Source organism: Argopecten irradians, chromosome 10 (assembly GCF_041381155.1).
Source record: "Argopecten irradians isolate NY chromosome 10, Ai_NY, whole genome shotgun sequence".
Classification (NCBI taxonomy): domain Eukaryota; kingdom Metazoa; phylum Mollusca; class Bivalvia; order Pectinida; family Pectinidae; genus Argopecten; species Argopecten irradians.
Window position 1 is genome coordinate 24,709,331 of NC_091143.1, and position 27,147 is coordinate 24,736,477.

Below are 27,147 nucleotides of genomic sequence, written 5' to 3' on the forward strand. Positions count from 1 at the left end.
ACTTGGTGGTTTACAGACCGCTAACCAGTCTAATCCCCATCCTCGGGGAATACTTTTTCCTTTACTGTTTTGTGTCTATTATCAGTTTGGATTTAAGAGAAAAAAAACGTGTGACAGAAGTAAGACCTTTATAAAACCATGAACAAACCCTATAACCCATCGCACACTGAGAGGGGAGTCTCCTTTTCATTCTGTATAGAAATCTTCCTTTTTTTTCCTACAAAAAAATTACACTTCTTTTATTTCCAATCTTCAAATTTGTTAGACTATATAAATCCAGTAGTATTATGTGGCAGAATTGGAAGTAAGACTACGTGTCAGTGCGTGTGTGTGGTTTTGAGTCCTGGCGCCAGGGATATGGTTCGTGTTAGCGGACTAAGAGAAAAACCCACAGGTTCGTGTGTGATACCGGGATAATATTATATTTAAAATAGCGCGGGTAATTCGATTCCCCGTAACTCAAATGAGTTTTTTGGCTAGCCTAGTGCGCGTGCAGGGATATAAAAAGAGCACGCTTAAATACCTGTGCGCGTGGACACATCAGTGCGACAGGCTCACCAGTGTAAGAGACTTCGTGCGGTACAGTATTTTGAAGGTGCTTTTTTGTCGGGCGAACTCAAATGTACGTCTGCGTGTCGGTGGAGAGGTTGTCGGTATGTCTTTATATGTGGTCTTGTCTACTGTGTGGTCGTCCTAACGTTAATAACTTTAATAAACGACATGAAACATGTTATTCTCTGTGTTGTTATGTGATTACTACAGAGAGGCGTAACCCTTGGGATCAATATCCTGGGTTGAAACGTACAATACGGAATATCATTCCTAACTACAGTATTATAAAAAGTGTCCGATAATAACCCTGCATGTCCCCTACCCCCCCCCCCCCCCCCCCCCCCCAAAAAAAACAACAGCTTTCGTAAATACAACCGCGAATCAAGGAATTTATAAGTAGAGAAGATTCATCACTGTCTCTTCAATCACGCTACTAAAGGCAACGCGAAACGTCTATGAACCAGGAATAAAAACCATTTTTTCTCAACAAATACTTATCTTATCGAGTCAAACGAAACACCAATGTAAAGTTAATTAAATCTCACAACGTTTAGTCCTTGCTTGAAGATTTAGAAGAAAGGTCTTAAAAAATAAAAAAATAAAAAAAAACAGCTCATGAAATGACAGCACGCTTAAGAAAGTAAGACGGTAACCTTGGCCCCCGCAAGCTATATCAAAGGCTGCGTCGGCGAATATCAAAGGAAAATCGGTCGGCGCCCAACGTCACGGTCAATGCACAAACATTTTTCTATAAAGGGTTAAATTTGGCAAAAATGGCCGAAAATGGTGCATTTTGTGGCACAAAATTAAGGGGTAGGGATAGGATATACATGTAGTCTTATTAATTAAAACTGGTATATTTTTAAAGAAGAATACTGGAAAATAAATTCCACAAACATCCATAAATATCACACACCTCATTAGGAAATTATGACTTTAATTTCTTGTGTCTATGGTCAAAGCGGCAAAATTTCCATAAAATCCAATATTTTGTCAACTAGGTATCTTTGAGTGACAATAGCTCAAAAACGAGAACACGGACATATATTTTCTCTTCCATTTTCTTTTATGGTATGAACTCCTAGTTCCAAAAATCTATATGAGAGAAAAAAAAGTTTTGATAAAATCAAATTGTGGAAATAGTGGAATATTCCGATAAATGGTCGATAGGTAATTATATATCCTGTTAAATGGTGACCAAATAGTAGGATATTCCGATAAATTTCTGTCTTGACGGCAATGCGAATAAAGTATACATAATGTACATGTAGTTTCATAATTGTCCTCTTTTTAATAATAATTAACGATTTTTTAATACATCTATACATGTGAATTCAGTCATGCAAAAATAATTTTCAAATTCGCTCCTGACAATTTGATATATAGAGAACGCATCGATTTTTATACAAATATTTTTTCATGTCAAATAAATGGCATATTTTGATTTGTACACGATAAAACATTAGAATATTAATCAAATAGACAACAAGTCGGAATATTAAACACCCGCCAAATTTTAATCGGGTACCAAGTCGCATCAGCCAATCAGACGCGATGGAGACGCAAATTGATTTATAATAAACAAATTGTCTAACGTCTTTACGTGCAGAGGAGTTACGCCATTTAGGTGATCAAAAATCTGGTGACGCACACGTAAGTACAGGTCCGTAAGGTCTACGTTACGTCTACGTCTACGTGTAGACTTACGACACTTTAGTGATGTAACAAATTGACAGTCCCATTAATGGACTTTTCAAAGGCTTTTGGAAAAGTTCCACACTCGAAGCCTGTTATCTAAAATAAGACACTCGAAAGTTATTCAGTGGTTTCTTTTTATTTAAACGACAGACATCAAAACGTTATTCTGAATGAAGCACTGCATCCTCGATACTCCAGGGGTTCCGATCACTTGCGATCTCTACACCCGTGGACTCATCTTTGATACTCCGGGGGATCACTTACGATCTCTACACCCCCCCCCCCCCCCCGGACTATCTCATAGTAAAACTTGAGGCAACAGAACAGAACAAGTAATTTAATCGTTTGATGTACATCAAAAGAGCCGTAAAAGTGTAAACACCTGTGTATCGGTAACTCCAAGGACAACATTAACAAATATAACATCGAAAATGAAGGTCAAAAGAGTGAAATCACCAAAACTAAATCCGAAAAAGATCTTGGCGTAACTTTTGATAGCAAAATGAAATTTAGTGAGCATGTACCAACTGTGTTTCAAAAGCTAACAGATCTTCAAAACCTTTACCTACATCGATACAACAATGTTTCTTAACTTGTAAAAGTCCCTGATTCGGCCTAATATGGAATATGCTTCCTGCATTTGGAACCCTATGTTACTTAAGGATAAAATTGTGATCGAGAATGTCCAGAGGAGAGCGACCAAAAGATTAAATGGATTAACCAACTTATCCTACGAACAGCGACTAAGAGCCTTAGATTTACGAAGCTTTGAGTATAGGAGAAAATGTTCCGATCTCATAAAAATGTTCAAGATTATCAACAACATTGATAAAGTCGACAAAGATAAATTGTTTACAATGTCTCCCATCACCTTCACAAGAGGTCAATCTAAAAAGAAGCCAGTATCCAGACTAGAAGTAACCAAACATCGGTTTTACAGCCTCCGGAAGTCAAAAGGACTTAAATTGGTGTTTTAATTACATAATTACATGAAATAGTCCAGGGGTGTAGAGATCGTAAGTGATCGGAACATCTGGAGTATCGAGGATGGGAGCACACTTGAGTGTCCGAGCTCTTTCTGGGGTTCCCTAGGGGACAGCGATCTTCTCTTTCTTTTATTTGTTAATGATAATGTAGACTCTGTTTCCTGTAAAATAAAATTATTTGCTGATGATTGCCTTCTTAACACAGCAAGAACTCTTCATTTTAAGACTGTTAGAAACTGGAAAAACATCTAAACTCAGTAGATATTTGGGAGAAAAATGACCATTAACACTAAGAAGTGTTATTATTAAAATCTTTAGAAAGAAAATCCTTTTAAATTTAATCACACAGTACACGACGATTTTTTAGAAAATGTAGAATCTGGGAAATATCTAGCTAGTGGTTACTGCCATCATCCATGATCTAAATTGAAACACACACATTCAATCGGTAACAAATAAGGCCAACAAAACTAAGGATTCCTTAGTCACAATATATGTATATATATTTTATAGATATGCCATCGTACTCCAGGAAATAAAAATCGTCACTATACATGTACACAGCAGTTGTAAGGCCATCTCGTGCGTACGCAGCTCGTGCTGGGATCTAAGAAGAGCAAAAATCAGAATTATCTAGTCCGCTAAACCTGCCTATATAATTAGACTTTTTCCAATATGTAAGGCAAAAAACCCCAAACAACTTATAATCTAGGCATGTTTAGTGGACTAGTGGCTATACTGACCCAACACAATATTGCATCAGTTGACAGTGCAACAAGAGGACATACATTCCTGTCTGCCCTATAGATACATTTATAGCTTCCCATCACTTCGTTCAGACTGTTTTCATCTAATATTTATAGGAAAAAAGATACATATGCAATCCTTTGATTCTGTCATTTATTAGTAAATTGTAAGAAGGATCTGTATTTTAGTCAGATTGGATGATATACCAAAGAGAAAACGGAAATGTAATATATTCTAACGACTCAAGCATATCTGTTTATTTAATTTTGAAGAATTCCATTTTACTTAATGCTGGACTAGAAATACGTAATATAATCGCGAATATCTGTATTTCGTTCCGGATCCGGTCTAACTTTTATACTTACACGAACTTTGACCCCAAACAAGATGGTTCAGCCCTAGGCTTGTTGTACATAGAGCAAGAACAGAATACAGCTGGAATATCGAAGGAGACAGGTGCGTTTGCAGACAGGTAGATCTATACGTAGTGTAAATATTGGTCCGTATTGTCATCTAATTTACTTTCTACGACATCCGAGTCATCTGAAACAGTGTACACGTGTGGTGTACATGACTGATCAGCTGATGTACATGTGTACCAAGTACAAACATACATGTGTCACCTTTTATATACGAACACAGACATGACAGATGTAGATGTTTATATGTCAAAGTTGTAGTTCATTTTCACACGCATGTACTTTATTACAGTAAACTCTAGATAAAATATAATATACTTACTTGAATACAGATTGAATAGGTATAGGCTACTTGTCAGTTACGACCATTAACCATGGTGTACCAGTGAAGATACCCTATCTCTCTCACAATCTTTTATAGACAGATATTGGAAACAAAACAGTTAAGAAAAAAAACCAATAGCGACATTTCATTTGCAATTTTGATGGCTTGTCAAAACTTCGTTTGATTTCCTTTAGTTTGCTACTGATACTATATACATTTTCAAGTATGTATACGATGTAGGTATCCCTGTTTACGTGTACGTGGTCCTGAAATATGTACCTGGTGAATGAGGCGCTTTTATCTGAGATACTTTGACATGGGCATATCCTTTACTCCCATTAGTCCTATTGTAGTACAATGTACAATACATAAGATTAGTTTATTGTAAACATACTACCGTATACTGTCGATTAGCAACAGGATCGGACACAAGTTAATTCAAACTTACAAACGCTTTCTCTATTTAAATTTACAATACATATAATTAATATAAAATACATCATAAGATGGCTTTATATTTTAATTCGTATATTAATTTATTTTAATTTAATTTTGAAGCAAATCATTACATTTTAATACAGGTTTTTAATTGTTAGAATTATTTTCTTTATTCAAAATGCGTGATAAAAAGGTTATGATATGATAATTTTGATATGACACCCTTTATCAGCCTTTGACCTGATGCCAGGCCTTAACCTAGCTGCAATATTGTAGCTCAAGACTTTTAGACAGAAATTGGTGTCGCATTTATAAAGGTATACTGTAGTAGGTCGACCGGGTACTATATTCGTTCTAGCCTTGACTGGACACCAGTCCTTGACCTGATGCCAGCCCTTCAGCTGATAAAGATTGCCATATGAAAATGATCATATAATAACCTCTAAATATTATACCATAATTATTTATAAATCTTAAATAGGAACAGATAAGAGAGAAGAAAGAAATAGATACATGATAGATAAAGAGAGGAGAGTGGATATGACAACAGTAGTTTACAGCTTATTAACAATCATAATCACATTTGAGACTTGTTTTATGTGTATAATTAAAAACATTGCGCCATCCAGTACAATCGACACAACAATCCAAATCTTGCATATAACATACTTTAACTTAGTTTAAGCATTGGACAAACCTTTTATGGTCTATAAGAATTAAGATGACAGAGTTTTGATGATAATCACCATAACTAGCTCATTATGGACGTTTTGCAAGCATCCATATTAACCACAGCCATTGATAGATGTCCTACCAATGTAATTTAATAAATATATATTTACGATCTTTTAAGATGCTCCACCGCCGACAGAGCATAAATGATACCCATTATTTTAGCAATAATTGGTATTTAATTGTGTATATATGTGTCTGATTAACACATGAATTAATTTAAAATAATTTATTTTGCTTTTGGTGCATGCACAATCAGTACTGCATTCCATATTGGACATAGTGCCACTGAATTTTTTCGGGATATGCAATCAATTATTTTTGATATTTTTATCTTGAAGTAAAATTAGAAGCTCAAACTTTTCAATGGTGGTAATGGCGTAAAGTAATTAACTTTTGTAACCAAAGAAAAATACTATATCGTCTGCTCCTGTTTTTGAGAGTGAAAAAATACTGTTTGTCAGCGGTGGAGCATCTTTAATCTTTTGGGGGATTGATCTATGCTATTAAGATTTTGAGGTAGACCAAGAAAACAGTGTAATATGGATGATTTAAACCATAAGATGGAACAGCCATTTTGACAGTGATCTCTTGACATGTCCATGACGACATTACCGGTACTAACATAAAATAGTTGCTTTACGAGTTGTTTTATTTGTCCCACTTCCTTTATGCTGAGCACATTAATAGAGAAAACAATATTGTTAAAAAATGTCTTTTTAAAGGTCCACTACCTTTCCGGAGCAAAATTTAAAGGTTTCTTAAAAACATTAATAACAAAAGAAAATATATATGGATGGCTTATGATGAGGTTACAACACCAAAAATATGCAAGATTTCCTGTCTAATGTACGATAACAGTGGAGATTCATTTCGCTGTTTTGTCGTCTGGCGCAGTGATAGTCAACTACCGCGCGGCATTTAGGACGACGGCGGGAAACATAAAACGACCCGCGTTATGAAAATTAACATTTTTTTTATTCTAATTAAATAGTTCTGAAGGCGATGATAAGTTTGCTTGTAAACGTATAGTTAATAACTTCTGCGACTCTACAAAATTATTGATCTCGGTTTACATTCCTATTTTAAAAATTATTAAGCTGTTATACATATAAACAGTGACAATATTTATCGTTACTTTTTACAGATAGACAGTGGCGGGATGGAGACAATCTCTGTCACCAGCGTCAATATTGGTGGCCTTGAACTCAAGCTCCGCAAGATTGTACGACCTTTACCACAATCTGACGAGTCAAGTGAGACACAGAATCGGTCTACTACCCTGGTGTTATTTTTCGGATGGCTGGGTGCTAAACCACGAGCTCTTGACAATTACTTCAATTTGTACCAAGAAAGTGGCCTTGACGTCCTGTTTATCCCGGGTCAGGCAAAGTTGTTCGTTTGGCCTCCGTCAGTAGATGTTTTTGCCAAGTCTTTGATGGAGCTGCTTATGCGAAACACAAAAATCAGTAGTTACGATAGTTTTCTAGTCCACGGGATGTCAATCGGCTGCTATGTGTTCACATGTTGTTTGATGAAAGCATACAAACACCGACAGGAGTTCTCTCCATTTGTTGACAAAATCAAGGGCGTCATCATGGATAGTCCAACATATGGATCGTTTGAACGGATGAGAAAAGGGGTCGCAGGTGGACTTGCCAAAAATCCTATTGTTCAAACTGTGGTTCCAAGACTTCTATCAATTTATTTCTTTTTCGCTTGGAATTGTACAGTTGAATTCTTTGAAAAGGCAATGCACTTCTTGGAAGAGCAGCCATTGAACGTGCCATACGCTTTTTTCTTCTCCCAGGAAGATCCAATGTGTGACGCAAACGTCATTTCGGGTATGATTGAAAATTGGCGGGAAAAAATGTCGACTACTGTGATAACGAGGTTTTGGAAAAAATCTGTGCATGCTGGGCACCTTCGCCATCATCCGGGCGACTACAAGGAGACATTCAACCAGTTCATTTCTCTTTATTTTGACAAATTACACGAGCATATCATGGAACAAGCGGCATCAAAATCAAAACTATAATATTAAAGGAAATATTTATGGACTGAACTTAGTCTCATGTTATGTTCGATGATGCCATTGCTTAGCTTCACTTCAGAAGTAAACGACCATGGTTTGATTTTAAAAGTTATACATACATATATATATATATATTTACATATGCCCCTATATAGTCAACGGAAGGGGAGTTGCGTTCAAATTAGGGTAATCGCAATGACGTATGGTTACAAGCACAGTATGCAGAGTTTTGTTGAAATAGGACTAGGACATTTTACACTAGCGGCCATGTTGGTTCCAACTTGGAACCCTCAAATAAGACTTGCCAGACGAACTGGTTCGTTCCAGCGGAACGTCGCATACCATTTAGCAGAACGTCGGGAACGTACCACTAAATGGAACAGGCTGTTAGTCTCATGTTATGTTCGATGATGTCATGGCTTAGCTTCACTTTAGAAGTAAACGAATAAAACTTGATTTTAAAGTTATAAATATACATGCCGTTAATTTCAAGAAGAACTTTTAAAATATTTTATCCACTACCCAAAAATACATGGGTTTTAATGTTAAATTTACAGACAAGAGCTTAAATTATTTTTGACGGTGCAGTTAAATGAGTACATATGGTCAGACTTTGAAGCCATGTTGTAGTCTACGATTTCATTTTACATTGTTATTAGTAAAGCGATTTCTGCATGTATATGTCAATCTAAACGCACATAAAGCTTAAAAAAACAGAATTTTACAGTGGACATAAACATATTCTGTGTTGTAACTAATGTTTATAAGGCATCATGCATGCATGTCTGACCCATTTGAATGATTTTCACAGCTTTATTAACCAACCCCAATTGTTTTAAGTAGATAACATGTGAAAACTTCTACTCCGTTATGGCATATACATGTACATATATAACTTAAAACACAGAAACATGATTTATTTTTATTGGAAAAAAAATATTAAAGAAATGTTATCAAAAGTAATCAAAAATTAAATTATTTATATTCTACATGTATATGCAATGCATACATTTGTTATTACAATAAATAACCTGTTATATTCTTTATTCTCTGTCTTTGACCACATTATTTTCATCATTGCTGTAGCTACTGACAAAAAAATATCTCGACAGTTCTCTGGTCATCACTGTGAGGGATTCGTGATGACTTTATGACATTGCTGCATGCTTATTATGCTGTCTCAAACAGGTATATGTGGATCGAGTTTCATTAAATTGTTTGTTTGTCATGTAAGTCTCATTAAACTGCAATGTACCATTTTGAATAGTTTCGCCACACAATTATTAGTTTAAACAATATTTTACTATCTTATACGATATTGTGGTGTTCGGCGTCCGTCGTCCGTCAACAATCGACTCCTTCTCCATAATAACCACTGGTCGGAATTTAACAAAATTTGACTGGTAGCATCCTTATGGGGTACTGACTGAAAATTGTAGAAATGGTTAGGCTAACCACCAGGGGCCCTAGGGGCGGGGTCAAACGGAGTCAACTTAGCTATTTTCATATAAACGACTTCTTCTCCGATACTAAGCATGGGAGAGCACTCATAAAGCAATGGTAGCATCCTTACAGGATGGGGATTCCAAATTGTACAAAGGAAGGGGCCTGAGATGAAGTCTGACTAAATTGACCCGCCCATTAGCCCCAACCCATAACGATACTTCATACAAAGATATGAGTAATGTCTTGATGGCTTTCAAAGAAAAAGTCATTTATAGCAATATACAAAAAAATATTGCCAAATCCTGACTATTAGGCCATATGGATATAAGGGTGTCACTGCTAAAAACGCTTGTTGTCTCTGATAATAACATTTTTAAGGATAACTTGACCATGATGTATCATCAACATACATGCATGATTACAACTTATATAATTAATTTGTAATCTAGCGAATGAACATCTGAATCAATACCATAATACATGTATATGTAAGCTTGAATATGTGTATAGTTCGCTAAACTTGCCTATATTATTAGGCTTTTTTTAAATTTTAACATTTTATTCATTTATTTATTATATTAAATTGTTCAGAAGATTTTTTTGACAAGTGTAGTATTAACGGTAAGCTTGAAACTTCGCGACACTACAAAATTATCTCATTTTACATTCACAATAAGTCATATAAAAAACAACTGTTTCGGAAATGTAGTGGGCCTCTTTTATGTTAATGTTGTTGAGAATATATATATATGAAGTGAAAAACGTCATTCGGTTTAAAAAATCTTTCAATGATCCCACCGGAATTTTCCTAACTTCGGCAATTCAAGGATGAAAATATACATAAAGCACTGCTAAAGGACCAATCACTATTTACTATTTGCTGTCATTTGATCCTAGCTAGTTGTTCAACAAACCAATATTTGTTGTCATAAGGGTACCAATGTTCCATAGAAATAAACAGTGTAACACGTTCAAAAAATAAAGAAAAAAATATTTAATGTTATTACTATAACCTGGATATTGTTTTTAACTCGATGGAGCTATACACATATACCTGTATCAGAAACATATATACGTGTATATGTATATATGTTTCTGCCCGTATAGACAACCGTAGATATCGTAACTGGATACGTTTTTTACAACTTTATTTATGGTCGGGGACATCGTAGACATCGATCTTGGACCGTATTCCAAGGATTTTGTGTTCAATGTAAGGGAGAATAGTCTACTCGATAACCTCAATTTTTTTTCTTTTAGTCGTAAAAAAGTATAAATGCCATAGCTTTCATAAGATAAGATTTATTTCTGAACTTGAGCGGTTACTGGGAATGTATTGTACACAGATCTAAACCTAACAAGTACAAAAGGCTAATGGAATGATCAAATCATGGATGTAAAGGATATTCACTAAATCTCATTTTAAATTGTCTTTTAAAAATACAAATCATTTAAAACTTTAAAGATGCTCCACCGCTGACAAATGGTATTTTTTCACTATCAAAACAGGAGAAGACGATTTAGTATTTTTCTTCAGTCACAAAAGTTACTTACTTTACACCATTACCAACATTGAAAAGTTTGAACTTCTAATTTCTACTTCAAGTTAAAAATTTGAAAAATAATTTATTCCGTGTCACTATATCCTATATGGAATAAGTACTGATTGCGCATGCACCAGAGGCTAAATAAATTATTTTAAAATTATTTTTTGTGTTAATTAGACATATATATGCACGATTAAACACCAATTATTGTTCAAATGATGTATATCATTTATGCTCTGTCCGCGGTGGAGCATCTTTAACCTTTCATATTTGACTCGAAAACATTTTGCATCAAATTCCGGAATTTCTTCACAGTCTCTGAGTATTCTGAAGTTATACTAGTTTGAATGATCACATAAACGCTTAAGCTGCGTATCGCAAATGCTTGAAATTTCACATGTGTTGTTGTCTGACATGTATTTGACTTGAACGCCAATTTAGCGTCAAACTTACTGAAATCGAAGGTATTTATTTATTACCGTTTGCACTTTTAACCTGCTTGATATACTTCTTCATGTGTTTGTAAAATGTGATGCCTGACAGACGTACATACAATCTGTAAACAGTCCTGACTGACCTTGGAAATGTTCGAATTATCGGGATTCGGGGACTATTTCTGCGCCATGTGAATCCTGTCAAACACTTTATTTATATCTTCAACTGTTCTGTAATTTCGTTGACCATTATATTGTGCTTTATTTTTGACAAGACTAATACATTAACAGTTACTAATGTAAAATTTCAGAAAAGAAAACGTTTATTTGTATACAGATTGTCAATGATGACAGATGTACGCGACTGTGTCCTGCTGAATATCCTCTTTCCACTAGCAGCTGACCAATCTAGCTACAATGCATAGCGGCCTCAGGATTTTTTAATTAACTCTTACTGACACAGCTCATCTGACTTCCATCTTTCATAAGAATTAAGCTTAAATGACCCTTATCTTCTCCTTTTAGTTTTCTCCCCATGTTTTTCTTTATGGCCTGGTCATATTTACACTAGTAGCATATATTATTGGTTACCTATCAGAACGTACCGAGGTGCTAGTGTGCTGTAGTATGGTTTAACTCACAAATTAATTAATTACCCACATAAATTGTAAGCAGCGTTACGCAAGATGCAAGATGACCCATGTATGCTATTATGGGGCCATGTTGGCCGAGAAGTTAATATGACCTGACATATTTAATTACCATAAGCCTTCCACCTCTGGTTCGAAAACTTTTTCATATCCCATGAGGGGCAGTTGCCAGGTACTGACTGCTGGTCGGCAGTTTAATTTACTTGAAGTACATCAGTTTTTCTCCACCATCAAACCTGGCATGTCATTACATGACCGGGATTTAAGTGGGACATAAAAGTAATCAAACAAAACACTATTTGCCAAACTTCTAATCATACCATCAGAAGACAAAACCTATTATGTAAGTGTACTTCTAACTCCTCGGTTGAAGTACGCTGTTAACCCAATTGTGATATTACATATTCTATTGTATGTCAATTGAACAATCTAAGACTCGTGCTAGTAATGAAATGTAACATTATCACATGGATTATAGTTCGATCCTTAGAGCATCTGGCTAGTGCTCAGATGTTCCAGGTTTGAACCCCTGTCTGGCTGCTACATGAACATTTTCTGAATCTCTGCTACATTTTCTCAGCTCCAGTCACAAAACACTAACATATTTATCAGTTAAGGACTGTATGTTAATATATATATTTATCATCTTACATTGGTTCAGACATGCTACAAAAACATATATTTTTTCTGAAACTTTTTTAGCTGAAAAGTCTTGCTACTTAATTCCTTTTGCTGAAATAAGTGACCAAAAATCCAAAAAAAAAAAAGAATACCTGGTAATGATTTAAATATTGTGTTCTGTTTTCAGATGCCAAGATTAGTGGATAAGAGCAAATTTCTTGTCATCAGATTGGCCTTACATGGCTGTACCAATAGACCTTTTTTCCACATAGTCCTAACACGTAACAGAAGTCCTAGAAATGCTAGACCTCTTGCTCAGCTTGGAACCTACGACCCTTTACCAAACACAAACAATGAACGAATGGTGTCGCTTGACATGGACGCAATAAACAGAATTCTTAGCAGTAAACCAAAGATCACAAAAACTGCTGCACAGATATTAGGTAAGAAAAACACTTCATAGTGACCAATTTATATCTACAGTAAAACAAGGTTATAACGAACACGTCTGCAACAAATTCATGGCTATAATGTAGTAATTTTCGTGTCTCATCAATATTAATATACACCTGTATTATGTTTATTATATTATATGACAAGCCATGCTTATAACAAAGTGATTTCGTTGGTCCCCAGCGGTTCGTTACAACTGTGTTTTACATAAGCACCACTGTTCAAGAGGAAATAAGGCTTTCAAATACAGAGATAAATAGACTTGTAATGTATTCGGTTGATCAAAACCTTCATTATACATTTTATGTAGTCTTATTCACTATAACCCTTATTTCCACTGTCATTGTATATATTTTGTCACAGTTTGGAGGATTAACTAAAGTGGGACCAACATAAACATTTGGAATTCGGAAGCTTATTCTGTTTCTGAACTTTTGGATTAATTTGTGGTAATACTGTACAACCAGTGGATAAGAATAAACTGATACCATATCTAGATTTTATCCGTTATTGAATTTTAATCTAATAATAGATACGTACGTGTGCAATCCAACCTGTCTATAAAGACCATCCAATAGGCGAAGGTAAATGGTCTTTACAGTCAGATGGTCTTATTACATAGTCTATATCAAGTAGCAGTTTGTATTAACAGAGATGTGGTTTAACTATTTTAAAAGGCTATCAAATTGTGCAGCTGTTCAAGCTGATAAAAAGTTGATCATTTTGATTTTTCGTCTTTTCCAGGATTGAGTGGCTGCCTTCCTATCCATCCTCTATCTTACCTGGCAGGACATCGAGCTACACAGAGAAAACTGTCAAAGTCAACTCAGGAATCAAGTATAGAATCTGATAATGATGAGGAGTCAGGAACAGACAGTGAAAATGTGTGAAGATAAATCGTACTTAGTCAAATTGGTGAAAAAGACATGTGATGACTGAATGTTTAGTGTGTATGGTCAGAAGTCTGGGAAGGAGATGATGAATAACTAAGGGGATTCAGCGTGTTAATTCTCGTGTCTGTTTGTGACTTCAAAATGATGAAGAGGGGAATTCTTGATTTGTAATACATGAGGATGTCTATCAAGATTTAAATGGACTATACATGGACGGAGGACTTCTGCATTGTTTCTGTGTTATTTTTGTGGTTCATTTCCTGTGACATACACAGAATCATATAAAACAATTTTATATGGCCTGATTTAATAATTTTTTAAATGAAAAGAAAGAGTGAAATGTTGATAATTTTGATCCAGTAATAATTCTATAGGTTTCTAATTGTTAAAATGTTTCCTTCATTTAGAATTCAGTTTCCAAGTGTATGATGTGAATGTAATTGTATGTATAATTAAAATGTATGTTGTTGTTTTTTTATATTTTTGTGATTTTTTTTCTTTTTATGAACTGTAAGATAGAATTAAAATAACAACAGCTGTTTGAGAACAGCAAAGCTTGCCCCTGGCAGCCTTTGAAGACCTTAGCCATGTAATCACAATTTTAGCCATTGAATCTCTTAAAATTCTCAAAATCCTGTGATGATTGCCCATAGCCATAATAACATACAGTCCACCCCACTTAATACGAATTCGGAGTACAAAATTCTGTTTTATACAATTAGAATTAAAATCCCTTGCAAACTGCATTCAATATCCTATTGTTCTTGTTACCTGTTTAGTACAAATCGCTTAATACAAAATTCTGTGTAATATGAAACAATATTCGAGTACCCTGGGTACTTTTTGTGTTATTTTAAACCCAAATATTAAATGGGAAGTGACAAAACCATGTAAATTATTATAATTGATCACTGTCGTTTTGACACATGTACTCAAATTATGCCTATATAGTAGATAATCCATACATGGGGATGAACAATTTTCAATAAAACAATAGCATATCCCTGACTTAAGTCTCATATTGTTTCGTTTTCTGTATTTGTTGTATAGAAATTCGTAATAACAGGGTTGGACTGTATGTAATCCTAATCCATTACATCAAGGCAGATGTCAATGTCATTTGTAGAGGAAAAGAACAGTACAAACTGACCCATTGGGCATCTTGAAATTTTAATTTTTCATCCTCAAAATATTTGTCCATACCAAAAATGAAACTTATAATGCAATGTTTATGCATAATATGTTCTAGCATGTTATGAATATGACAGTGATTTCAGGTTTGATATAGGGGCTAGGATTACAGAAATCATTTGCTAGCAATAACAGCATTTTACAACATGAACCTTAACCTGATCATTTTGGGCCTCCTGAATAACCTGATCATTTCGGCCTCTTTACATTTTTAAAAATCATCATTGTCTTACTTAAAATGTTTGTTAATAGCCATTACAACACTTGTTACATATAATGTATATACTATTAAAGATGCTCCACCGCTGACAAATGGTATTTTTTCACTGTTAAAAACAGGAGCAGATAATTCAGTATTTTTCTTCAGTTACAAAAGTAACTAACTTAACACCATCACCACCATTGAAATGTTTGAGCTTCTTATTTCACTTCAATTTCAAAATATTAAAAATTATTCCCGGGAAAAAAAACGTGGCACTATATCCTATATAGAATGACAAACGGCAAAATGAATTATTTTATTTTTTGTTTTAATTAGACATATATATACACGATTAAACACCTATAATTGTTCAAATGGTGAATGTTATTTATGCTCGGTCAGCGATGGAGCATCTTTAATATAAGAACTCCAAAGTCATTTGTTATGGATAACAGTATTTCAACACTTGCACCAAATTCTTAGGCTGGTCATTTAATCCTATTGGGTCTCTTAAAATTCTAAAAAAAATCCAGCGATTTCTTCCTTAAAGCTGACAATGCAAGTTTAGAAGTATGCATTTAAGATTTTAAAAAAAATGTATTGAAAACAAATTTTTCAAAAATCGTTTATGAGACAACCTCTCCCAGTTACGACAGAGCCGTATCCAAGAAAGGGGAGATACACTAATAATAATATTTATTTATAATGTAATGTTAAATGTAAAAATATTTTGTTGATAATGGTACTATACCGGATTTGTTTGGAGATGGCTAATATAGGCTTTGCCTGTTGCAAAATCCATTTGCATATTTTTTTGCAATAAAATATGTTGAAATGAAATGAAAGGCAACCATTTTTCTTTTGCCCTGCTTGGTAGTTCGATGGAATGGTCGGCTCGTTTGGGACTGTTGGTCACGTGCACGTGGCCAGTCGAGTACATATATATATACATAGAGATATAAGGACGGATCATTATTTGAATTTCTATTTATATTTAAAGGCCCACTACCTTTCCGAAACGGTTTTTGATTTTTAAAATGGGGAATGTAAAACGAGATTAATAATAAATTTTGTAGAGTTGCAAAAGTTATTAACTTAACGTTAATACTACACTTATTTATCACCTCCTAAACAATTTAATCAAAATAAATAAAATGTTAATTTTCATAACGCCGGGTCGTCTTATGTTTTCCCCCGTCGTCCTAAAAAACCACGCGCGGTAGTTGACTATCACTGCGGCAGACGGTTAAAACAGCGAAATGACTGCAATGCATCTGCATTGTGATCACATATATTACGCAGGAGAAATCTTGCATTATGGTTTGTGTGGTGCTTCGGTGGTGGGTGTGGTGGGGTTTATAGCGTTGTTGCCTGGATGAAGTGTAGGCGTTTGTTTTTTGAGTGTTCTTTCGATAATTGCCCCTCCGGATTTTTCTAGCTTCGTGTGAGTGTGCTCTTTTATTACTGTAATCGGTGGGGCTCAGGTGATTTAGTAAGGCCATCGATTTTTTGCATAATATTTTTTTTTTTTTCGGGGATAAGGTTGGTGAATTAAGTGTGGAGGGAGATGAGGTAATTAAAGGAATGTTTTTAAAGAAATTGTTATATTAGTGTAGAGTTGGTTTGTGGGTGCTGATGTAAAGGAAATACATAATAGGGTTTTGTTTGTCGAAAAGGTGGGAATAATTAAAAGAAAAAAAATAATAAAAAAAGGTAAAAAGTGTAAATTTATAAAAAAAAAGGCTTTTAAAAATTTTGGAAAAGAAGTAGGTGGGGGAAGAAAATGTTACTCTTGTGGAATTTAATGTGAGGAAAAATTTTACTGAGGATTCTAGAGAAATGAAATAAAGACAGAGATAATGTTAGAACGAGGCGAATAGTGGTGGAAGGAGTTTTTCGAAGAATGATTTTCTTGTTTTCAAAATACAAGCCCTCATACCAATGTCTGTCAACAGGAGACTTATTTATATTAACGAATATCAAAATACAAGTGTACTTATTTTCAATAAATATTTTTAACTTGCATTGTCACCCCTTAAAATATTTGTTCATACCCCATCATAACACTTAGAATCCTTCATATATAATAAAATCAGTGTCAGTTGGTATAATGAATAACTGTACAGTATTTCAACACCAAAACCTTAATTTTCGACAATGTCGACGCCGACGCCAGGGGTTATTCCTTAAGTATAGAAATCTAGATTTTGATACTTATTAATGAGGGGTACATTATATGATATAGATAATTCCACTTTGATGTCAATGAGAACAGTAAAATGCATCTATATTAATTGCATTATTTTTAGCCCACCAGAGGGTTTGCTATTCAAATCGCATTTCATCCGCCAACACTTCATCAGTCCGTCTGGTAAACAATTCTTATCACATATTTCTCGGAAAAGTGCACAAACCAGATATCTCAAATTTTACACGTAGGACTCCTCATAATGCCTATTTATTGGGGGACCTATCACGGAAACAAATGTGATCGACAGGCAGCCATCCTTGAATATTTACAATATTATTGCAGTGTAGTTCTAGAAGAAATACTTTTTTTTGTGTGTGTGTATCTTCACCTTGGTGCTCGCATGTACATGTAGTTATTGCACCCACGTTGCATTTTTGGGACCAATCAAAATTCAAGATGTTCTACGAGCAGCCTTCTTTGATTTTGACAATTGAAGCCGTTATTCGCTATTCGTCCGAATGTAATGAAGGAATTTTTTAAAAAAACTTTGAAACACCAACATATAGAGAATTCAGAAACGAGGTTCCTCTTAAAATGTACCATATTAAAGTAGGAAAATATTGTTCAGTGTGCTAGCTATCATAATGACATCGAAGATAACAATGTGGCAAAATATGTCATTTTAATGGAAATTTTACTGTTTTGACCAGAAGTTAACTCACTTGATCAATCCCAAAAGTTTTTATGAACATTTAGTTTTTTTCGTTAAAAAATGACAAGTTTGACTACAAAAATAAACAAAGGGTTGTTCTTCATAAAATAGACATCAACATTAAACACAGCGATACATGTGTGTGTTTTCTATTTTACAGAATGAAATAAAAGTTTTTAATCTTTCGAGATGAAAATTCAAAGATTTAGCAGTGGCTCTTTTAATGACATACATTATAAATAAATTAATTACAGCTATAACAACATTGCAAAGATAATTTGTGAGAAATTTCCGACATCGAACACGTTTTGAAAATGGATCCAAACTGGTTAGTCTATCTTGAAATCTTTGTATGAAAAATATATCTTTATTATAATATTGCCATAAGCAACAAATATTTGTGATTTCATAATAAAAATCCTAAAAACTAATAGCTCTTATCCGGGTTGAAAGGATACTGATACATTTTAATGACGCATACTCTACAGTTGTTGTGTAGGAGTGTTGTCGGTGATTATGTAATGAAGATGGCTGGTAATTTACATATCCAAATGTAAAAGTCCTGTACTGGCATTCTTTTGTTCAGCTCATCATTGATATAAAAAAAACATTTTTCCAACGTATAAAGTTCATTGATAAAAAGTCCAATAAAATCTTATAAAATTGTGATATAGTGGGGCTGATGTTGTCGATGATATACTATTGAGTTGAAGGAGAAGTTGTGTTCACAGTTTCTATTCCGTCATATGTAACATTAAAATCACGAAGTCTGTATGGTCATCTTGTCAATCTGTTTCCTCTGTTTCTCATAATAACAAATTGTCAACGTCCTGAAATAAAAAAAAAACAATATAAGTTTTGCTGCTATCAATGGAATGAATTTCGAAGTTCAAAAGTATATTTTAAAGTCAGCAGGTGGCATACATAGTTTGTAATGGTGGATGATCAACAATCAACTTCTGATTAATATTCTATTGAATGGCATGAGCACATATACAGAACCGTATTCTTAAGTTGGATATGGCCACAAACGGTAGGAAATTGCTGAAAGTGTTATGGCCACAAACGAAAGGACATTCCTGAAAGCTTTCAGTAAACCCCGATTTCTTCTTAACTTGGACATGACCATAAAAAAGAAAAAGAGGCCCATTGGGCCTGTATCACTTACCTGTTTCAGACTAAGAAAACAAGCTACCAACTCGAAGGCTTTAGAATTGAACTTAATCTATTTATTGATACAGATGGATTTTAACGAATTGGCTTTATCTCCCCTATAGGTCCCGCCCTTCTGGCGCCTAGGGGAACAGTTCCACCGCGTATTCAAAATTGGTTCCACCTCACCCAAGGAAGCTTCAGACCAAATAAGAACTGAATCCCTTCATGCCTACAATAGTAGAAGGATTTTAAAGAATTTACTATATTTCCCCTATTGGGCTCTGCCCCTCAGGACCCTGGGGGATTTTAAAGAATTTGCTATATTCTCCTCTATTGGGCCCCGCCCCTCAGGCCCCTTGGGGGGCCAGGGTCACCGTTTATACAAGATAGGTTCCCCTGCAAGCTTCAGGAAGCTTCAGACCAAATTAAAACTAAATCCCTTCATTCCTACAGAAGAAGACTACGATGGCCCATATCAGCCGGCATGGCAACTGCTTTACTAGACTGTAGTTGTACACACATTTGTGGTGCTTGTCATGGCAACTGCTTTAGTAAAAAGCACTTGCAAACAAGTTTTGTCATTTTATCGTTTGGCAACTGCTTTACTAGAGTAACTGTTTTGTCATCCTTACGCATGGCCCATATCAGCCGTATTGGCGAGTGCCTGGCTTTCCACACCGATATCAAGCCGAGTTTGACGATGTACAGGTGTGCTGAATAAATGACCTTTCAAACATAAACGATATTTTACGACCCCTTTCTTGGTAGAATCATTATTACAGTGACGAAGACTAAGGGCTTACACACTGAAGCGGTCCTTGGCTAATGCTGACGTTGTCTACATCAAGACAAAATGTAAGTTGAAAAGATGATATCTGAAATCGATTCGATTGATTTATTTGCCATTAAGGTACATAATTGTTGATTTTTTCTCAATGATTTTTTCACAGGCCCACCTTCATATCAATACGTGAAGCAGGACTGGACTCCACATTGCATTGATAGTATTTCCAATACCGGATGACAAAATCGTTTCACTCGAAGATTTTCATATGTATATTTAGTTTTTTATGTTCAGTTTTTGCTTATAAATATTTCAATGCAGATAATCATAATCGTGTAATCGTAATCAATTGTAATTAATAAATTTCCCAAGTAATCGAAAATAATTAGCAATGGAAGGCTACTGTGTAATTGTAATTACATTTCGATTACTTTTCAATTACATTATACCGATTATGGAAGTTGAATTTAGCAATCAGTATACTTATTTTAGAAAAAGAAAAGTCCAACTTCTCTGTTCTAGTGCTTACACTTAAAAGATAGATGTAACAGTGTGTATTGGTCTATAAGTTATCTTTTATATTTAATGTTTTAATGAACTGTAAGTCTCATAGAGATAAATAAACAAAACGAATTGGTATATATATACAGGTATTAAGTTTCACCAGTGTACCCATAAGAGCATGTTGTACTGAACAATGGAAACCCTTGTTTTCATAAATGCCAACAGGTATTGACTCAGTTATATTTAGTTGTTTAAAGGAGTTTGTCCTCTTGTTTTCAATGTACTTGTTGTTTAAGGAAACAATTAGAAGTCAATTAATACTATTTGGTTTACCCTGGTAGCTGTCTTTTTCACATGTACAGTCAACCGAGATTTATCTATTTAGCTCAGAATCATAATTCACATTGGTTTTAAAAAAAAAATCCTTCAAATTATTCACTTATTTCATTTCTATTTAACATGCGTTGAAAAATGATCAATTAAAAGAAAAAATATTCTGTTACAAAGTTACCTTATTCTTTCTCACTAGAAACATCAAGAAATATAGTTCAGTTTTAAAATATTAAATATTTACCTGTTGTGTTATAATGTCATCTGCAGCTCATCAATTAACCTTATACGAGAAATGCACATGGTAATTTCTTAATATCTAAGACACACCAATTTCAAAAAATTAATCAACTTGATATATTACTTTGTAACCGAAAGTAATTGAATGGAAATTCAATTACTTTTTGTGAAGTAAAAAGTTACAAAAATGTTTAAAACGGTGAAGTTTTAGACAAAACTGGAAATACAATGGGGAATATATTGATACCCTGGTTGTAAACAATATATCCTATGGTATTCCAAAGGATTATGAGCAAAAATCACCATTTGTCACGCGTAAACACATCATATCTAGTTGATTTGGATAATATACTGTCTCTTTTGTTGACTGGTAGTACTTGTCCATTTTAACCGAAACTTTCAATGTCAGTTACTTAAAGCATTCCGAGTGTACAAACATGGGACTAACAAGATCGCTTGTTCCTTGCTGTTTGTCAAGGCGGAAAAACGGTAATGCTTAATGCTATTTAAGTAATTTTTAGCAAATCACACAAGAGTTATACTGCACTGCATATTTAAAATTGAATACCGCACATCTTCTCAACGGAGACAGTCAAGCTATTCAATTAGCTATTAGCAATTATGTATATGTCGTCAGATCATAAATGTTTAATATTTGATAGTGTTATTTAAGATGATATCTAGATTGATTAAACTTCAGATGAAGGAGGAGCATCTGGACGTTTTGGAATAATTGAAGCATACCGAAGACAAATAGGTTCTAAAAATACTGTAGTAACGACTGTAGTAAAAGGAAAGAAGACAAAGGAAAGGACAGAAGAAAATGCAATGGTAATGAAATTTAATATTTTAATTTAAGTAACATGGCTAAGCGATAATTGAAATATGATCAGCTCAATTATTTCAATTTTCACCAGTTCAGATAATGTACGGTTGACTAATGAATTTTGTTTACTTCATAATTTGCTTAAAACGAACTTCCATGAATCTTCTGTAAATTGTTTTTGATTTCACTATAAATGTATATACTTTATCAAAATATTCATTTGGACAGGTACATGTTGGACATGGTCATTTTAAATCGGATAGATTTTCCAAAATAAGTGTGAATAATCTATCATGAGAAGGTGGCTTTGTTGTTGTCGGACCATTTGCAACACATGAAAATACGAGTGAGGAAATAAAGGAAAAGGCGTTCGAAAAGTTTGTTCAGGTCAACAGGTGGTTTCGACAGAAATACAAAGATCCAAAGAAGTTTGTTCTGCTAAATCCAGATGGAAGTTTAGTCGATAAACTTCCTGATGGTTTTCTTTGGAAGGATACAAAAACTATCTTATCCCCCAAGGTGGTCGATTCGATAGACTCAGGCTCTACATATGTGAAAAAGGTACGAATTTTGAATCAATAATAAAAAAAACTCATGCGTGGTTAAGGTCTTAATGTTACCAATGGTACCCTTAAGCTCTATGTATATAAGGACCGGCTCACTTTCAGTGATTAACGTTTTCATTAATATTACTGCTGACCCGTAACCTCAGATGTGGCAATGGCCAGGAACCTGCGTGTTTTGCTACTATTTGGTGTTAATATTTTAAAGTAAAATTTAAAAATAATTGTATTTTTTGTATTGTAATGAAACTATAATAGCCGTAATTCAGTGATTAAACTCCACATGGATACGCACTTTTTATATTTGTCATCCGTAAGAATCCCATTTTTAATCTATGCTATATATTTCACTAATAAACTGTTCACTTCGTTACAATTTTAGAAATTTCCAAAAGCGCTGGCACTCTACATATCAATATCCTGAGAGTAGAAATGTAATGACAGCTAGCGTTAGTGTACAGTTAAAACAAACAACATTATCGGTGAAAAATGTACCCAGGTCTAAAAATAATTAATGACATCACAATTTTGTACATAATAAGCCATGTCAGTCCTTAATCTTTATTTATGCTGAAAACATGGGAGCAACACAGTCTATATTTTGGTAAATTATGAACAGAAAAAGTTTATGCTAAGTTGATTTAAAATTGATGATTTTTTTGAAAGCTTCTCAGTCGTTAAAACAATTTAAGTAAATGCAAGTATTTCATTCGTTTTAGGGAAACGGATGATGATCTTGTGGACAAGGGAGAAATATCTGGCGACTTTAAGAAGAAATCTGATATTGCAAAAGACTTGACCGTAATGGCAATTTAAAAAATGTAAGTATTATGTCAGGTTTTTTCATTTTTGCAATGTTTTTCATGGTAAAGTAATTTTGTTTTATCACTAATTACAACTTCACAGTCTTATTGTGGTACTACGTTACACAATGAATGGAATTGTTAGTGAAATACATGCATTTAAATAAAATGTCTCTTTATTAAGGGAACGACGGACTGAGCCAACGGAGATTCTCCGTCAGTTTCGGAAGCTCTTTCTTGTCGGACGGGAAGTCGACATCGTAGCAGAAGATCAAACAATAGATAGAGATACTTGCTCTATCTTCATCAGTCGAAGGGACGTGTTTGAGGATGCAATAGACGAAATCCGACAAGCAGGTAATTTACGATATCCGCTTGAGGTCTGCTTTCAGAGTGAGGGAGCTCACGATCTGGGAGGCCCTCGCCGGGAGTTTTTCTCCCTTTTCATGGCCGCAGCTAAAGAAAAGATCTTGGAAGAGGACAGCAGTGGTGTCAGGCTTGTACGAAATGCAGAATATTTGGCTCGGCACAAATACTTCTACAACGGTATTTTCATAGGTTTGTGTCATTGTTCTCATTCGGAATAATCTGGAAAATAAATTAATTTAAGTATTGATTGATTGATTGATTAACTAATTGATAAATTGATTATATTATTGATAGTTGTTTGTCGAAAACCTTATACATATAAGAGTTTAGATTTATCGAAATGCGTATGTGAAAGTGTTTATTAAAGATGCTCCATCGCCGACAGACCATAAATGACATTCATCATTTGAACAATAATTGGTGTTTTATAGTGTATATATTTGTCTCATTAACACAAAAAAATAATAAAAAATAATTTATTTTCCTTTGGTATATGCGCAATCAGTACATCATTCCATATAGGATATAGTCCCACGGAATTTTTTCGGGATGCAATTAATTGTTTTTCATATTTTTAACTTGAAGTAAAATTAGAAGCTCAAACTTTTCAACGGTAGTAATGGTGTAAAGTAAGTAACTTTTGTAACTGAAGAAAAATACTAAATCGTCTGCTCCTGTTTTTGATAGTGAAAAAATACCTTTTGTCAGCGGTGGAGCATCTTTAAATATAATGTCTTGTTGGTCTCAGTGCACTTGAAGATGAGCCAATTGCCGATTTTCTAATGACCATTTTAAATGGTCCGAAATCAGAGGAACTGGACAAACTGATTAAAGGCTTGAGACGTGTTGGCATAATGGAGGTAACGTTATTCTTGATTTAATTATAATTGCTGAAAAAAATCATTTTATTATAAGCGGACATTAAAGCTCAAACCATAATGACTAAATCTTATATTTTCTGTTTTTTCTTCTTCTTTCAGTTGATTGACATGACAACTACAGTAAGGTTTTTGTTCCAACCCTCTGCTAAACGACTGTACGTCAATAGAGTTCTCCGGTCCTTTGAAGTTCAATTTTCGCAGGAGGGATCGAATGCAAGTACCCGAGAAGAAAATATCAGTGGCCTATCCGCATGTAAATAAATGTACTTAGTAGCCGTCTCATGTACCCTAGCCATATTTCTGATTACCATTTTTTTTTATTTTGGGATTATACACCATTCGACATGACGCAATATATGTGTATTAAACCTCCAACACTTTGTAGTACCCTTGCCAGTGTTAGTCATTACAAGTGGCCGGATACTTTGGGACCCTAAGGATCTATTTGAAATACATGTTACTAGTTTAATTAGAAGAATGGTTGGGTTTTGTTTTTTCATTCTTATTAATAACATGATAACTTCGAAATTAACAGCATGTTATATGTGTGAATGGTCAATGTATAGTCTGGTCAATCATATTTTAATAATATCTTAATATAATCGTTTGAAAAGAAAATAGAAATTGATTAAAAATTGATTGAAAATAATGAATAACCATTTGAATCGTATAATAGGGTTTTACCACTTATTATTTAATAGTCGTATTTCTCGTATTATAAATTCATGATTTTTGTAAGAAATTTTTTCTCTGAATTCCTGTTTAAGGTTCATGTAAAGGCTTTAAACAGTGATATTTTGCAAGCCTAAAACTCATTACTGTGCTGCAATTGAACAGAACTAATTTCATTAATTGTTGGTATATACCCCGGCTAACTGCCAATCTTACTGTTGATATGTAATTTGTGAAGCTGCTTGTAAAATTCACATATTACATATCCACAGTAAGACTGACAGTTAGCCAGGGTGTAAATGTATAATGAGTAACTTGATATACATGTACATGTAGTTTGTTCGAGGGAAACAACTTTCTATCATTCACCACAATTTTGATCAAACGATTTACCTGTGACATCATGTTAATATGCGCATGACGTTTACCTCGCAATCCATTTCAAACAGAACCACGCTACAGAACTACAACATCAAAAGTTTAGTGTCAGCCGGGTAGTATAAAAGTATTAAAATACATGGTATCGTTCTAAAGTAAAAAATAAATAAATATAACTTGATGCATATCTTAGAAGATTTATCAATCTAGTCGAAAGACAATAAAAAGTACTCCCATTCGGCATTAGAAAAAAAATAGAACAAGACTGAAGAATACAAAAATTCAGATTTTATGACCATTTATTACGCTAAATGGAACATGAACCTAAATAAAGCTATTATTGTAATGAAATAATCAATAAACGTATTCACATCTTGATATACATAACAACAAATTTTGGGTTCATGTCCCTTTGAAAATATAATCTTTTAAATGTGGCTTACATACACACCGTGGTTCTTTATGTGTGCAGTATTCATTTGATTACAAAGTTCGCCGATGTTTCATTCCTGAGACACCCCGATGATAGCCTGTATCAGGATAATTCGACCAGACGTGGTGGCCTGCTCGGTGAAAAACAAAACAAAAAATACAAAACGATCGCATGACGATAAAATAGCGTCTCATTAAGCGTTTCGCAATTGTCTTTCACAAAATATTATTATATGCTGCAGGAGAGAATGTGAATTTAGTCTTTATGATGAAACTTTATCAGACTTATGATAACATTTTAATAAGTCAATTAGTAAAACTTAAACTGTATAAATTTTAATTCATGACTATACTGGAATCATAGCCAGAACACCAACGTAACCCAATAATAGTGTAACAAAATTGGGAAAGAAGGATTAATGAATTTATTATTGATACAATAATTTGAAATTGTGAACATACATAAATCAAGCAATGTGTACAATATCAGCCTTTTATCCATGTATATACATACTGTCTTACTATTTACCAATAGGAAAAACGCCCTCAGTTTGTCTGTTCATGCTTTTGTTACTTACCTTGATTTGGTCGTATTAACACAAACGCATTTCGACAATGGTTGGGGGATATTTGAGAGTAGATCTCTATAGTGAATCTTATTGAAACAATACATAAAGAGAGGTAAACATTTGTGATATGCCATCGACATGATATAACTAGTACTTTTAGTTAATTATGAATATGTTCAATAAAGACCAAGTCAGTAATTCAATAAATATTAGAACCCGATAATCAAAACTAATGTGAAAATGTCAGTTTCTAATTTAACACCGCATTTATCGATTTGAAAATGTATGGTGTATAGCTATAAACATTTTATTTAATTATTAACGTATTTTCATTACAGTAGATAGTGATAGTAGAGTACATGGTACTAA

The 27,147-nt window shown here is 34.0% G+C and overlaps 3 protein-coding genes across 5 annotated transcripts in view; 2 read left to right on the forward strand and 1 right to left on the reverse strand.

The window, feature by feature from the left end:
- The first annotated feature begins 4,349 nt into the window (after positions 1–4,349).
- LOC138333467 (uncharacterized) lies at positions 4,350–8,978 on the forward strand. Its single transcript, XM_069281852.1, has 2 exons — positions 4,350–4,439; positions 7,045–8,978. The coding sequence occupies exon 2, from the start codon at positions 7,060–7,062 to the stop codon at positions 7,933–7,935; it is 876 nt and encodes a 291-aa protein (XP_069137953.1). The 5' UTR covers positions 4,350–4,439; positions 7,045–7,059; the 3' UTR covers positions 7,936–8,978.
- Positions 8,979–11,239: 2,261 nt separating this feature from the next.
- On the forward strand, positions 11,240–14,452 carry LOC138333468 (small ribosomal subunit protein bS16m-like). The gene is made up of 3 exons (XM_069281853.1): positions 11,240–11,389; positions 12,818–13,073; positions 13,828–14,452. The coding sequence occupies exons 2-3, from the start codon at positions 12,818–12,820 to the stop codon at positions 13,971–13,973; spliced, it is 402 nt and encodes a 133-aa protein (XP_069137954.1). The 5' UTR covers positions 11,240–11,389; the 3' UTR covers positions 13,974–14,452.
- A 4,587-nt stretch (positions 14,453–19,039) lies between these two features.
- LOC138333469 (uncharacterized) overlaps positions 19,040–27,147 on the reverse strand; it is a 57,486-nt gene continuing 49,378 nt past the window's right edge. The window contains exons 8-10 of one of the 3 annotated variants that reach the window (XM_069281861.1): positions 26,229–26,340; positions 25,793–25,863; positions 19,040–24,065 (exon numbers count right to left, since the gene is read on the reverse strand). In XM_069281861.1, the coding sequence (XP_069137962.1) occupies positions 26,261–26,340 (80 nt within the window). In that variant the 3' untranslated portion in view covers positions 19,040–24,065; positions 25,793–25,863; positions 26,229–26,260. Of the gene's footprint in view, positions 24,066–25,792; positions 25,864–26,220; positions 26,341–27,147 lie in introns of all 3 variants that reach the window. The other 2 variants (XM_069281863.1, XM_069281862.1) reach the window with 2 other exon arrangements.